The sequence below is a fragment of the Nannobrachium achirus genome, assembly GCF_963921795.1.
Source record: "Nannobrachium achirus genome assembly, chromosome: 13".
NCBI classification, from domain to species: Eukaryota; Metazoa; Chordata; class Actinopteri; order Myctophiformes; family Myctophidae; genus Nannobrachium; species Nannobrachium achirus.
The window spans coordinates 27,440,374-27,456,294 of record NC_137833.1 but is presented as its reverse complement, the minus strand read 5'-3'; the positions used below and the strand labels follow the sequence as shown (position 1 = coordinate 27,456,294).

The 15,921-nt window shown below is 43.2% G+C and overlaps 1 protein-coding gene across 1 annotated transcript; it reads right to left on the bottom strand.

Moving 5' to 3' along the window:
* Nucleotides 1–1,582: 1,582 nt before the first annotated feature.
* gng4 (G protein subunit gamma 4) lies at nucleotides 1,583–15,248 on the bottom strand (the record flags this gene model as incomplete). Its single annotated transcript, XM_080740394.1, has 2 exons — nucleotides 1,583–1,711; nucleotides 15,150–15,248. 2 exons carry the CDS (start codon nucleotides 15,246–15,248, stop codon nucleotides 1,583–1,585), a joined length of 228 nt encoding a protein of 75 aa, XP_080596520.1.
* Nucleotides 15,249–15,921: the final 673 nt, after the last annotated feature.

The following is a 15,921-nucleotide window of genomic DNA, read 5'->3' as shown; positions in this document are numbered from 1 at the left end:
TAACAATTCATTGTAAAAATTAGCAAATGCTATTTAACTATGATTTTAAAGGAAATATTTGAGTGTGCTTTTTTCTGTTCTTTTTCTTCTTCTTTTTTCTCTTGTCAAACAAACAAAAAGGCTGCGGGATGCCAGTGTAAAGAATACACTGTTCTCACATGAATTGGCACTGTAACATACTGTACACTCTAATGCTTAATTTATAGACTCTCCTTTGAAGGTGTCGCGCGTCAAAAAATAGCCAATCTACAAGCTCAAAGCGCGAGCTTGTAGACCAGCGATTTCCAGCATGCAACGCCTTCGCACGGCGAAGTATTAGAATCAGGCTTAAAAGACTGACGGCGTCATAGGAAGGAACAGACGGGGGCTGTCAGCGAGGAGCAGAGAAACATGCAGGCCTCCGGTTTGGCATTTATGGTCAAAGGCCTTGCCATTCACTCTAGGACAGGCAAAAAGAATCAGGCTCAGGAAACATGCCCAGAAAACAAACTACGGAGTGTTAGAAGATAATATGGGAGGGGAAGAACAAGATATCGCCCCGGCACCTCTAATTATTTGTCGATCTAGCGCGTGGTTAGTCGTGGATGAACGGCGGTTGTGCCATGTCTGAATGAAGAAACACATTAGAGTGGGGGAAGAGGGGAGGCACAGTAAGAATTATTCTCGACTTGAGGGTTGTGCACGGTTGATAACCCTGAAGAGTGCAGCTTGCAGCTCAATCACTGGATGCCTTTTCCTCAATAAGTAGAACATACTTTTGTACAAGATCCTGTGTATGGCCATCAACTCTCTCTCTCTCTCTCTCTCTCTCTCTCTCTCTCTCTCTATTTGCATTCATCTTTCTCTCTCTCTGTTTGCATTCACTGAAATACTTAATGTGAGGTAACGCTGCCTTCCAGAGACTTCTTCTATTCTTTTCCCTCATTTATAATTTGAATGTTTGCACAACGGAAGTGCAGCATGGATCCATTTCAGATGAATTTAAAACCAAATTAAAATAGAATATCAAATGAATTAGACGAATAGTTCGACAGACAAATGTAGTTTCTATCATACCAATAACAGTTCTGCTAAGAATAGACAGAACTGCTAGTTCATAGTAATAATAATAATAATAATAATAATGAACAACATAAAGCACAAGGTAACATTTGAGAGTGATGTTAAATATTAACACTATTTTCTTTAGATAAAGGATAGAGGGGAAAATCTTTAAAACTATAAAAGATTGGGCAGATCACTGTTTCCTGAGGCATGTAAAGTCTAGCACGATGAAAGAAAAAGGAAACAAAACAAAAACATCTCTTATCTCATTAAGCACTGAGCAAGGCTGTTTCTCTAATAACAAAGCAATAACAAACCTATTTAACAAGACATGACACGCTTCAATGGGTTGCCAGTTTGGTAGCTAGACTCCCCCACGAAAACCTTCAGCCACCAGGACAGAAGCTGACCAACAACAGTGTCCAACCTGGCAACATCTAACTCAACGCCTATTGGCCAGTAGCGTCAGGTAGTGGTGAAGACGAGAGAAGCCAGGCAACGGCGTGCCTGATCCTGCACTTCTTGACCAGCAGGTCTATCAGAGGATGTTGCAGAAGAACTTCTTCTCTCGGAAGGGGTTCTCGGAGGCGGGGACGGGCACTATCAGGGGGTCCTCACGCGTGTGGGCGTCGCAGTACGCCATCAGGTCCGCAGCCGCCTTGGATACCTGCGTTAAAAGAAAAGGTACGGAGGATTGATCACCAGGCTCCATCTGCAAGGATACCGGGATTTTACCAATTACAATCTAGGCATTTTAGCAGACGTTCGTGACCCAGAGCGACTTACAGTAAGCAAGTTAGTTACAATGTAATAGAGACAGTGTAGTGCCTCAGTAATCTAGGATCATGAGTAAACCAAGAACCAAACATTATAATATCAAAAAAGTAAATAATATGTATACATTGAACTACAAACTATAGGATGCCAGGTCAACAAATGAATCTGTCAAATGAATGTTAACCCTTGCATATCGTCGCTGTCGGGCAGAAACCTCGTATCTCCAAGTTTCAAATTTGTATGTTTTTTCGCAAAGTAAAGCCCTGCTTCATCAGGCAAGGCCATCGCACAAAAGTAGTGAAAACAGCAGATCTACAAGCACACAACGCCTTGTGTTGCGAGGCGTTGTGTGCTTGTAGATCGTCTGTTTTCACTAGTTTGGTTCATTTTTTTAAATGATATAAAAAACGAATGGTTTTGGACATACAAGGTTTTCACCCGAAAACGACGATATGGTCGTCAAGGCTAGGGCTAGTGCTACGGCAAGTGCTACGGGCTAAAGTTGGATTGGATTGAATTGAAGGAGGAGTTTGAAGAGGCGAGTCTTCAGATTCACTACGGTGTGAAATTTGGGAGTGAGTCTGCAGGTTCACTGCAATGGGGAGTTTGTTACACAGTTTGGGAGCCAGAAGGGAGAAGAGTCTGGCGACGGCGTGGAGCGCTGTGACTGTCCCGGATGTTTTAGGGAGATTTCACTCTGTTAGCTGATCTGAGTGGGCGGGAGGGTTTGTATAGGGTTCAATCGGGTAAGGGGGTGCCATGCCATTTGGTTGCTGTGAAGGCCGACATCCGTGTTTTGTACGCGGGCAGTAACTGGGAGCCACTGGAGAAGGGGGGAGACATGTGATAAATACACACATTTAGACGTCGCTCTGCCTGTGGGTTTCCCCTGTGGTCTGAACTGGGAGGTTATGGAGGGGAGCAGCTGTGTGGGAGGAAACGGCAGAGTTCAGGGATGCGTGCGGTGGCGTAGGCCATCTGATGTCCAGCCTGCCTGTTCTATTCACCCACTGGCTTTCTCTCAAGAGAATGAAGCCCCATTAACCTCACAAATTAATCCTAGCGTCCCTATTTATGGGGGCGAACAACAGCTGATCTAAAAGATCACAGCAGTCGTAGATCAGCTGTTTTCGGCAAAGGATTTGGTATAGATGGAAAAAAGTAGGAGGCCTAGTATAGAGTCCTGGGGGACACACCGATTATTGATTTCAGCTGTTACAATTCCAAACATGACCTGCTTTAATGACTAGTAAAGTAGTATTCAAATGTTAGTCTTTTTTTGTCCAATCTATTTGTATTTAAGTTCATAAAGTAAATGCACATGAAATGCACTGCACTGTTATTCAAAAGTAGTAAAAATAGCCGATCTACAAGCTCAAAACGTGTCACGCTGCGACGCATTTTGAGCTTGCAGATGGGCTATTTTTTGCTACTCTTACTGGAGATAAGAGGTTTTTGCTCGACAGTAATAATATGCAATGTGGCCCTCTGGAGTGAGTGTGGAAATATAGTGGCCTGTGGACCTCTCCAGTCTCCATCATCAAAGTTGCCCACCCCTGGTATATAGGGTTTATAGTATACACAGTGAAATGAGTGTTGATTTAACTCCAAGTGTGTACGAAATGTGTTTACACTCTGTAGAGCTACACTCAGGATTTCACTGTGCAATGTCTCACACATTTGGACAGTCATGCAAATGTTTCATTGGCAAGTTGCTTTTATCACTTTGTCATTTTTGAAAGGACTTGCAAAACACTCTTGAGTGTTGGGATTGTTGTAACACTCAGCGCTACGGAGTGTGTGTGTGTGTGTGTGTGTGTGTGTGTGTGTGTGTGTGTGTGTGTGTGTGTGTGTGTGTGTGCGTGCACGTGTATGTGCGTGCGTGCGTGCGTACGTGCGTGTGCGTGCATACATGCGTGCGAGCGTGCGTGCGTGAGTACAACTATAATAACATGTGAATATATTAGACGTAAATGAACGTGAAATATTGGTCGGATTACTAGAGGGTTTGCATGTATTTACAAACTAATTATTAAGTGGCGTACAAATACTGTAGAAGTAAGCATGTTCAACAGAAGTGTCGCAAAATACCAACTTAAGCTGATTGCTTTTAAGACAGAAATATTTATAATTCATCCATCATAACTGCATAAAAGGTCTAAAATATTTAAATAGCAGTGAAATTAATCCTAGAAAGAGGATAACTGATGTTGAGCCCAACAGAGCAGGACGCATATTCAATCAATAATCGGGGTGTATATCGTCGTTGTCGGGTGAAAACCTTGTATGTCCAAAACCATTCGTTTTTTTATCATTTAAAAAAACGAACTAAACTAGTGAAAACAGCCGATCTACAAGCACACAACGCCTCGCACCGCGAGGCGTTGTGTGCTTGTAGATCTGCTGTTTTCACTACTTTTGTGCGACGGCCTTGCCTGATGAAGCAGGGCTTTACTTTGCGAAAAAACATACAAATTTGAAACTTGGAGATACAAGGTTTCTGCCCGACAGAGACGATATACAAGACTCTATGCAAACAAGAAACATTAACAACACCCTCTCTCGTTACACAACACAAACAGCCTAATTGAATTATCGTCGTAGTAAAAGTAAGGACAACAATTAGATGATCAAGTGCATGTAGACGTAGTCGGTGTGTGGAAGAGGAAATGAGGACTCCACAGGAGTAAAGTAGTAGTGCATGGTGTGTCATTAGGAGAGCAGACCGGCTGTAATTACTGTGCAGCCTCATGATGGAAGGAGAGGGCCTTCTAATTAGCAGATCACATTCCTTTGGCTGATTGAGCAATTAATGAGAATATGGTGATCCCTCAGTCAGCCACACAGAGACTGCTCTTGTCTCTTCCTCTCGTCAGATCTCTTAATTAAATTTGGAGAATCGGCCGAGGGGAGCCAGCTTCCTCCTCTGCCCTTTTAACCACTTATAGTTAAGAATATCGTCGTTGTCGAGCGGAAACCTCGTATCTCCAAGTTTCAAATGTGTATGTTCTTTTCGTAAATTAAAGCCCTACTTCATCATACAAAAGTGTCACACAAAAGTAGTGAAGATAGCAGATCTACAAGCATCTACAAGCACAGATCTACAACGTGTGCTTGTAGATCGGCTATTTTCACTACTTTAACTCGTTTTTAAAACAATAAAAAAAGGAACGGTTTTGGACATACAAGGTTTCCACCCGACAACGACGATATGTACTTTGTTGCACAATGAATAGCAAAAATTGCCAATCTACTTACTGTACATGCTCACAACGTGAGCGATGAGTTTGTAGATCTGCTATTTTCACTAGTTAGGGAAATGTTTACCTCACAAATTATTTGTATATAATGACATGCCCAAAATAGGGACACCAGGTTGGAAGTGGTTAACTTGTGCTGGCCCCTGCCTTTTGAGCGGTGCTAACCACTCCTACGTATGGCTTTGTGTATATGAGCACGGATCTCTATGTATGGAGATGACTGACGTGACACAGGCAGAACAGCCCATACAAGGAGATATGCACGTGTGTTATGTTGTTATGTATGTTATGTAGTATATGTTTATAGGAAGAGTGATTGTGTCAAGTAGACAAAAACAGACCAAATCTGAGGTCATTGTTGTAATGGCGCTGCCCTAACCCCACCGATCTGAAGTTGGGGGAATAATCACTTCTTTCGATCTACTTAGGAGGGTTTCCGTGTACACAACCTTTTGTTGTGCCGAGTAGGGATGATAGAGTGTGGCAAGTATCCAGCCCAGCGTATACTGCTGAGAGAAGAGCTTCGGGGCCCAGAGGCAATCACTCCCGAGCACATGAGCAGCATATCCAATCAAATGATGAAACCTCCCCTCTGGCTGCTGCACAAATAGTAGGCTGTGCATGGAAACAGTTCAAGGCAAGGGGGGGCACTCACTCCTTCTGACACACAAAATGATATCAAATAGGTTCATTTGATATGGAGGGAATGTGTTGTAGTTAATGGCTTTTGGGAATACCGTATTTCAGTGTAATGGTTATTGAAGGAAGCCCTTCCAGTGGATGCCCCATATTGATTGAGCCAGTGTGACTGACAATACATGAATGAGTAACCATTTAGAGGCATTAAAGCTGAGGTAACTGACCCCAATTGATGCCAATTCTACAATATATTCTTTCGAGCTTTGTTTACTTTTGTTCCAGCATGCTGCCTCACAATCGCACATCCAGCTTTCTTTCTGACATAGGATATCGTAGTAGTTGTACAAGACTTGAACCAGGAGACTTCAACACGGCTGTTAATAAGCAAAGGAATCAGGAACGTGTCATGACATACTGTTGATAACTGGTTCTTCAATTTCTTCTTCCTAGACCTTCCAGGCACTTGAACCAAATAGCTTCAGATCACACTAATATTACTGCCACTCCCAAGAATATATACTGACTGCTGCAGGAAGAAAACTGCAGATCCTAGACAATCTCAGACAATTGACAATGATCCAACACGGTGTGGAAGACAAATGATAGAGGGCAGAGGAAAATGTCTGACGCAGACCAATTGTCTTTTTGGGAAAGAGAGATGGGATTCAAAGAGAGACAGAGAGGCAGAAAGACACACACCCGCGCAAGCACGCACGCACGCACGCACACACACACACACACACACACACACACACACACCAGGGGCGTCAATTGGGTATGGCAGGGGTATGCAGCTGCCATATACCCTGGGTCCAGGGGGGAGAATATAAGTTACTTTAAAATATAAATCCACGAATGTCTCATTGTCTATCTGCTGGTTATGTTGTTAAAATAACTACAAATGCAAAATTTAACAAGGTATTATAATTATATTCTCCACACTTGTATTCTCCCCATCTTGACAGAATGATATATTCCCAGGTTCCACAGGCCATGCAGCTGCACAGGTGCAATTCATTATTGCCATATCCAGCCCAAGAAACCATAGACATTTTGTGGGAAAAAATTAGAATGTACTTCTTAAAATAAATATATCATGCCTGTTGCTAAGGTATGGCAACATGACTGGTGTCTTGCACGCGCGCCTTCGCGCGCGTGCAAGACACCAGTCATGTTGCCATACCTTAACTTTTTCTGAACTGACACCACTGACACACACACACACACACACACACACACACACACACACACACACACACACACACACACACACACACACACACACACACACACACACACACACACACACACAGTCAGAGAGAGTGATGGCCAGCAGCAATATCCCTTCCACCTACAGTACCTCCACTCTATCAGTACCAAGAGATCTTGTCTTTCTCTTTGTGACACTCAAGTCGAGTCACCATTCATTCAGCATCCCTTCCTTCTCTCGGAAAATCGACTCCTGCTGTAGCCTGCAACGTCTCGGTAGCCCCACCTTTGCTCTCGCACCGTACCTAAAGCGTATTAATTCATACTCACTGCACGAGGGTGTCGCTTGTTAAAAAGAAGGGAAATACAAGCTAACAGATGCATCGTTAGCTTTGTAGATCCGTTCTTTTTGCCAAGCGACACCATCCCACATGAACTGGGTAATGCATATACATTAAGATTAAGATTAACACCCAAGGGGCCAAACTCGTTCAGTAACGAGATAAGGCCACTAGAGGTCGCTCTGCCAAAAGGAGTTGTCTCGTTGAGACAACAAAGGGTTAACTGTGCAGCGTGCTGCGCGCATGTTGTGTTGTCTGTAAATGACCCTGGTCCATACGTCACACCGTGGCTTGCAGAGACACAGAATAGATGGTCTAGGCTGCATTGACTTCCATTCTAGGCTGAAACATAAAAACAGCTTTATCTATGAATAAGGTGCAAAGAACGCCAGGGAAGCAGAGATCTGCTTGTTTTCACGGCGACACTTTACCGCGATGGTCGGCCCCGGTTTGGATTTTAGTTTCGCGAGCGTTTGTAAACAAATGGATTATCTTCCTCAATCGTCAGTGGACACTCACGTGCACACGCACGAAGCTTCCGAGGCTCTTCAAAATTAAAGCGTAAGTGAACGACGGCAGCAGCAACAGCTAGAAATATTAGAAACCTTGGCTTCCCATGTGTTAAGTACATACACATGCAGCATGCTCTGTCTGGCAGGTGTGGCTCCGGGTACCTGTTTTTTGAGCGGTGCTAAACTGCTCCTACATCTGGCTTTGCCTGTCTGTATGGTCATCCTGCTCCGTCCCCCATTGGCCAAGCTTCGTGGGACACTTCATGAAATTAACTCATAAAAGACACCGCTCTGCACTCACTTCACAGTCTGGGTGTGATTTTATTTCAAGGTTAACCGCCTTCATCTTGATGCCTGTCACGAAACGCTGACCTGCTAAGTAACTTTGGTATTTGTATTTGTTGTAGTCTGTGTGTTTGTGTACTAACTGCATTTCCATCTTCCGAGGCAGGTCATCAATTTCACCGGCAGACACTGGAGGTATGGAGGCAGATATCTTAGTTTCGGGATTTGACTCAACTAGTGTTTATGTGTGTATCTTGATAGGAGATATGCAGAATATTTCTGTTTATATGAACTCTCTGACTTAATCACAGATTCAGAATCTGCAAATACTCATGTTGGTCACTTGGTCCTTCACTAATATATCAGCTAGAGTTTCACCATGGAAGCAAATATGTGCCATAATTAAAAATAAATGCTATTTTGAAAATTAAAGTTAAACAAGAGAAATAAACTAATTTTTGTGAGACAATAAAGTTTATGTGTAATATGCTGGGTCATTTAACTGCAATAAACAGCATACAATACACTGAAACTATACATATGCATATGATATCTATACACTATTTATACATACATATCTATCCATCTACTATACATATATTCCGTTTTTACAATCGCCAGGCAAGCAATACCGCAGTATCAAATGCAGACAAACAGACTGGGGAGTGTTTCTCCAGCCAGACCATCAGGATGCTGAGTAGGCACTGAGCCCTATTGCCATGTCAGTCATAAAGGCTCCAATTACAGCGGTGCTATCATGGATATCATGTATGACTGTATAGAGACACACCCCTTCCCATGCATTTCATGCATATTACAAATCTGCTGCTATTTGGTATGTTCTTTTCGAGCAGTGCTAACGGCTCCTACGTCTGGCTTTGTGTGTATGTGTGTATGTCCGTCCGTATGTTCCGCACAGCTTGGCATTGGCCAAGCTTCGCAGGACGTTTTGAGATGTATATAAGTGTTCATAAAGGGCACAGCTTACTGTACTTCACACTGGGTGTGATTTTTATTTGCACAATAGACTGAGGAACTCTGCCTTTATTGCACACTGTATATTTAACATTTATTTTGATGTATTCTATATATTTTTTTAAATGTAACTGAAATTCGTGGGAGGCTTGCACTAAGAATTTCACCCACTCTTTTGCACCTATAAATATAATGTGACAATAACATACCGGTATTTGTAATATGAGTGACATACAGTATGTGTATGTACTGTACGTACGTACGTACGTACATACATACATACATACATACATACATACAGATCCACAATACAGATTTCTTTTCAAATCTTTTTTATTAAGGTACAATGTCACAATGAGGCAGGTATAGTGATGGCACCCCAAATCACATTCCAATCACAACAATCATTGATACAAAATAGCACAGGATCTGAGGCGATCACGGTACGTACACATTCAGTTGTAAGGAAGAGAAACCCTGCCCATAAGAGATAATAAAAGAAAACATTTTTTCCCCATATACCCAATTTAGTCAAGCCAATTCCCCCATCCCCATACTCTACGTTTGACCTATCCCTGCTAATCCCCACAGTAGCCATTGGGAGGGTGAAGCAGATTTCTGAAGTGTACAACAAACACGCATGAACGGGACACACCACGCATTGCAGGCACACAGACACGCCCATGCCCATGCCCATGCCCACACACGCGCGCGCGCGCGCACACACACACACACACACACACACACACACACACACACACACACACACACACACACACACACACACACACACACACACACACACACACACACACACACACACACACACACACACACACACACACACTAAATTGTGGAAGACAAATACACTAACTAGTCAGCAGAAATAGTGCAAGAGAAGCTCTTCTTACTGGTATAACTAAATAACAAACCATCTCAACGTTTCCGTTGCCTTTTTTCAGGCGCTGAGACAGAGTGTGACAGACATGTCGTGACTGTCACACAGGTGAGCACTGATGTCAAACCCAGAGCAGAGTGACATAATGAATTGGTCCTTTGTGATAGCTACAGTATAGCCAGGTTGGGAATGCTATCTTTCACACTGGCAATCAGACAAAACGACAGGTTCTTTTCATTTTGTGATGTATTAAACAGTGGCAGTATGCTTGTGTTGGCACCCGATATTGTGTTAACAAAACATGTTGTATGCATAACATATTAAATGAATAGTTACTTCTGCTTTTCAAGATTGTATACTTACTAATTTGTTATTTTAGGTTTTCTCCAAGGGTTTGATGAGCTCACGTTCACCTTTACAGGCTTACTCTGCCCCCAAACAACGAGTCTTCTATTGGGGATTTAGTAGCTGCATTGGAACAATGGAACACCAGCCATATTGGACAGAAATTGTGTAGTTTAGTGTAGTGCGGTTCTCAAACATTGTTGTTTCAAGGACCCTCTCATAACTCTGAGAGAGTACTCTCTCAGAGTTACACAACTTGTAAGGGTCCATTTGGAACCCCCACTTTGAGACCCACCGGTGTATGCACAATATCAGCACCTGCACTCTGTTTGACCAGAATGGAACAGAGCCTTCATTAGTGTCATTGGTAATATCGAAGGAAGTAGAGGCCCAATTTATTTCCAAAATGGCTGCTGTGCATAGAGCCTATTTGGAGTTGAGTGTCTTGCACAGAGGCCCAGCTATGGCAATCATTGAGGGCATTATTCATTCATTTGCCCAGCAAATACATTTCTTTTTTTTCTCCTCAGCAATATGAACAAGTAACCCTTTGTTCACAAGCCAATATTTGTAGCTTCTGACAACCACTGTCATTATATTGCACATCTTGTCGAAGTATTATTACCAGTAAGACTCCCTAATCGGGAGATAAGCGACCGTTGGTCGCTTATCTCCACAATCTGTCGGTAGATAATGCCGGTCTTATATAAGGGTCATTTGTGTACGGTGTGATGTCATACTGATGTCAGCAGTGTGATGTCATACTGATGTCAGCAGCTATGTCTCTATATATGGAGTTATATGTTGTTCGTGTCCAAATATGGGGCTTGTGAGGTCAGACTTAGTGAGATTCGTCGGTTATCTCCATATATGGAGGGATGTGTTGGTTATCTCCATATCTGGAGATTCAACCTTCAACGTGTAACTATGGCTACCTAACGACTAGCCACATGACGTGAAGGTGAGTGAGGGTCTTTGTAACAGCCACCCCCAGATTTCCCGTGGAAATCTGTACAATATCGAGAAGGCCCGAACGGAAACTCTTAGTCAACTGGCCACCCCATCAAAGAGTAAAGGGACATCAAGGACTCTCGCTTGTCAATGGGCTGGTGTCGGCCACCCCGTACGGGTTCTAGTCTGAGGTGATAGCCTGCCACCCCGTTAGTAGGCAGGGGTCCCGACAAGCCAAGGGGTCGATTGCACCAGCTTCCTCCTGCCGCGAAGGGTGCCAGCATGACTCACACCATCCTTCCTAGACGATTTTGACATCTTGTTACTAATCTGTCGGTAGATAATGCCGGTCTTATATAAGGGTCATTTGTGTACGGTGTGATGTCATACTGATGTCAGCAGTGTGATGTCATACTGATGCGGAGATATGAGCAGGGCAAAGGTGTGACGTGTGACCGACCGACGGACGGACGGCCGGTGGAGGTTTTGATACTAAACTGCGACCTGACGGTCGCAATGAGACCTGAAAACTGAAATTAACTAAAATATACAAAATTACCTCTCCCTACAAGCAGCTGTGGAAAGTTTTGGGAGATCTACATCTCGTCTTGAGCAGAAGCAGTGCCCCTCCAATTGAGGAGAGAAATTGTGCCTCGTCCTTACTTCCGTCACATGTTACTAATGATTCTGATTAAGGCTCTGTTCCGTTTAGTGTAGCACAGTGGTTCTTCGTTTTGATTTCAAGGACCACCATAAGAGTGTACAAATGGAACCAAATGGACCCGTACGGGTCCATTTGGTTCCATTTGGACACTCTCAGAGTTACATACCCATAATGGGCCATTTGGAATGCCCTCAAGGACACTTTGACACCCATTGGTGTATCAAAAAGCACAATATCAACACTCTATCAACACCCTGACTCTGTTTGACCAGAATGGAACAGAGCCTTAATCATTATCATTGGTAACACCTGTGAAGGAAGTAAGGAAGGGGCCCAATGTCTTTACAATATGGCTGCTGTGCTTACAGCCCATTGACCAAGCCCCCAGGACCGAGGGGGAGCTTTGAAGCGCCATGGACATGGTGGCCGTTTTAGGTACTGCAGTTGGGGCTTCAAATCATGAACGCACATCTAGGCTTCTTTGTATTGACGCGCGTTCATACAGGAAGTGCTCGTTCATGAATTGGAGCCCCGGCGCGTCTATGAACACAAACTATGACGCAAAATGCGTCACAGAAGCCAACAGAAGCCCCACTACGTCACGTTTCTGAGGCGTTTCCAAGCGCGGAAGTACGCTTCATGCGCTGAGTGAGCAACTCAATGCACGTGGACGGGCAGAGTTATCTGGTGTCCTCTCTATTCTTATTATAACTCTATGCCATTGACCATATTCACACGGCGGCCATCTTGCCATTAAAGTTAATGCAATGCCACCCCAGTTGCCACCCGGTTTCAATGCAAATTTCAAACATGGCGACCAGGTGAATATGGTCTATTGAGCTCTTGCCCCGCCTAGCTGCTGAATGACGGAGGCTAGGCAAAAAATAAAAATGGTGGTCTCTGTCGCACTGTAGTATCTCAGTGTTGATTTTGACAGTCATAGTCTTTTGAATAAAATGTAATTTAGTTTTAGTCACACCTGGGTTAGTGTCGAAGTGTTCTTGAGCAAAAACTGAACCCATAACTACTCCCAGTCAGCAGGTTGGTGCCTTGCATGGTAGCTTCTGCCATCAGTGTGTGAATGGGTGAATGTAATGCAAATTGTATAAAGAAGCTATATAAAAATCCATTTACCATTTTTGTTAACTTGCTGATGGTAATAATATATATTTTTTAAAAACTCTAACTTTAAAGTTATACTATGTAACTTTTTTTTATAAAACATATCTTAAAATTGTCCTAACTATTAAATCGCTAAAGTTTTAGAACCCCCACTCCGTTAATTTCAGCCCCAAAAGCCTTTTCTTTATATGTTTTCTACTTAGCCGTGACAGGGGCGGGATTTCGCGGCAAAATGACGTCATCTGCATCATCCGTATACGTTGTGTATACGTTGGCCAATCACATTGCAGATCATACACACATGATACACTACCGGCCAATGACAGTGCATCTTGAGGTCTCTTCAGGAAATAGCTTGCTTCAACAGCTTTGTTTACACTGGTCTAGAAGTCTAGCCTGTAAACCTCCCCAACGCCGGTCCGCAGAGGGACACTACGGATGCGTGGCGACTTGGCGAGGCGGGCGAGGCGGACGCGGGGGTCTGAAGGCCCGGGCCGCGGCAAAAAACGGCCGAAAAAAGCAGACGCGACCGCGGTTTGCTATAGCGCTACTGACCACTAGTTGAGCAACTTACACAGTATAGCTTTAAGATAATAAATGCTATTTAAATTCTGGTCAATCTACAATTTAGTTAAAAACTATTTGTATTTAGAATTATGGACTAATACATTAAACAAGGCTTCCTAAGAAGTCACATACATTTTGCAGAACTGCTACGGAGTCCTATATTTCGCAAGTGTGCATGTGTAGAGCTGCTATTGCAGTTTTGCCGACCATGCCCCTGAACTGTCTGACAAGTCTGTAAGACGATTCTGCCGTCGCCCCAACGTCACAATGCGGAAGTCTCGGCAGACTCGTCTTAATGTAAGGCTAACATTTGATGTCATAAGACCTTTAACCCTGTTCTAGATACCTGGCTTTGTGCTAAACTGGATGCTCTTAAGAGGGTAACATGTCATTAGGTCGAACAGCCTTTGGATCGACCACCAAACTCTAACCCAAACCCTAATCCTAACCTCAGTAAAACTATGCCTAACTCTAACCCTAACCCTAAACCTAACCTCAGTAAACGTGACGCGGGTGATTATCTAAATAACCTGCCGACGCTCGCGGGTGATTATCTAACCTGCCGACGCTGTTCGACCAAACGGGAGTTCGACCTATGGGGCAGTCCCCCTTAAGAGACAGGCTAATGTCATTTAGGAGGATGATACATAATTCAGTTTGACATAAAACTGTTCCATATTCTACCACCGGACACAATACAGACATAAGACAGTTAGAAAAAATAGTATTTACTCAGGTCATCTACATTTTAGATAGATGACTATTTTGTTTTAAATTCTAAAACATGGAGTGACATGGAGTGTTAGATTGCTAGTGACATTGAAGAATATTATGCGCGTACACACACACACACACACACACACACACACACACACACACACACACACACACACACACACACACACACACACACACACACACACACACATACGCACACATATTCAGGTACAGGTACAGAGGGAGTTAAATTAACTGTGGAAGAGTTAAATTAACACTCCACATTTTACATTGTAGATTGTCTTGGTCGTGGCAGATACCTCTGTATCTCCATATTTAAACTTGTTAATGTTTTTTCATACATTATTAATGCTTCATCATCATACAAGAAAGATTGCTGCATAGAAGCAGTGAAAGATTGCCATTTTCAAATGTTTTAACCCATTTATGACCTGGAAAACATCTGTGTGTCACTTGAACAATTATTTTATACTTTAGCTATTAAAAATTAGCAGATATACAAGCTCATAGTGTGGCACTCGGTGCCGCGCTATGAGTTTGTAGATCTGCTATTTTTGAAAATCTTGAAATTTCTTCCAGGGTCCCCTGGAAGAAATTATTTTCAGATGGGGTCGGCGGCCAAATACATATAATTCTGGGGGTCCTTGACATTAAAATGTTTGAGAAGCACTGACAAAGAAACATGTACGTTTTTCAGAAAACTGTTAGGATTTAGAAGACATTTATAATCTGCCTCAGGTCTGAATGGGTTGAAAATAACAATTAAAAACAAGCGGTTGTGGACATACAAGAGAGAGCAAGGAGATGTAAAGTCAAGCGTACCTTTATTCTATCCATGCAGGCCTCCATTTTCAGCTGCTCTACTGCTTTCCTGGCCTGGGAGATGCTGGCTGTGCTGTTGTTAGTGATGCTGTCCTTCATGCTGCCACTCCTGTCAGTTCAATGGAAGCACAAAAGCACACATGAAGCCAACAGAGGTCATGTTAGGTCACTGGTTCTCAACCTGTGGCCCCACTGGGGCTTTTGGGATTTCCAGGTGGGCCCTGATCCAGTAAAAGTTTGAGAAGAACCGCATTAGGCCCAAGATGGAAATAGCAAGACACGCCATGTCCAGTTTACTCTCACCTATTTGTGTGTAGTGGGCGCCTGGGTGGACCTTTTAGGAGACGAGAAGCAGGTTGGAGTCTATTCATTCCAATGGGAGAGTGACTACAGACTACAATGGCTTTTTTCAGAGAGAAAAGAATGTACTTTATTATCAACCTTTCTCTATCCCAACAACACACGCCCAGATCTTGCGGGATCTGGGCACCAGTAAATGAAGCATAGCACTACAGTAGTTTATGCAGGACACATAAGCACTTTAACACCAAGTTTAACTGTATTACATTTGTTGCAATAAATGGTTATATCTACTTTGACGTGAGTGTTCCTGACTAAAACATAGGACGTTTAGGCGAAATTTGCTGTCAGACGCCAGTGTCCACTTAGGAGACCATTTGTAGGATTTTTGTATCATTTCGCCTCCAGTGGCTCCAATTGGGATGGTGTATCTAGTATATCACCCAATCTACTTATATTAAAAATATTTGAT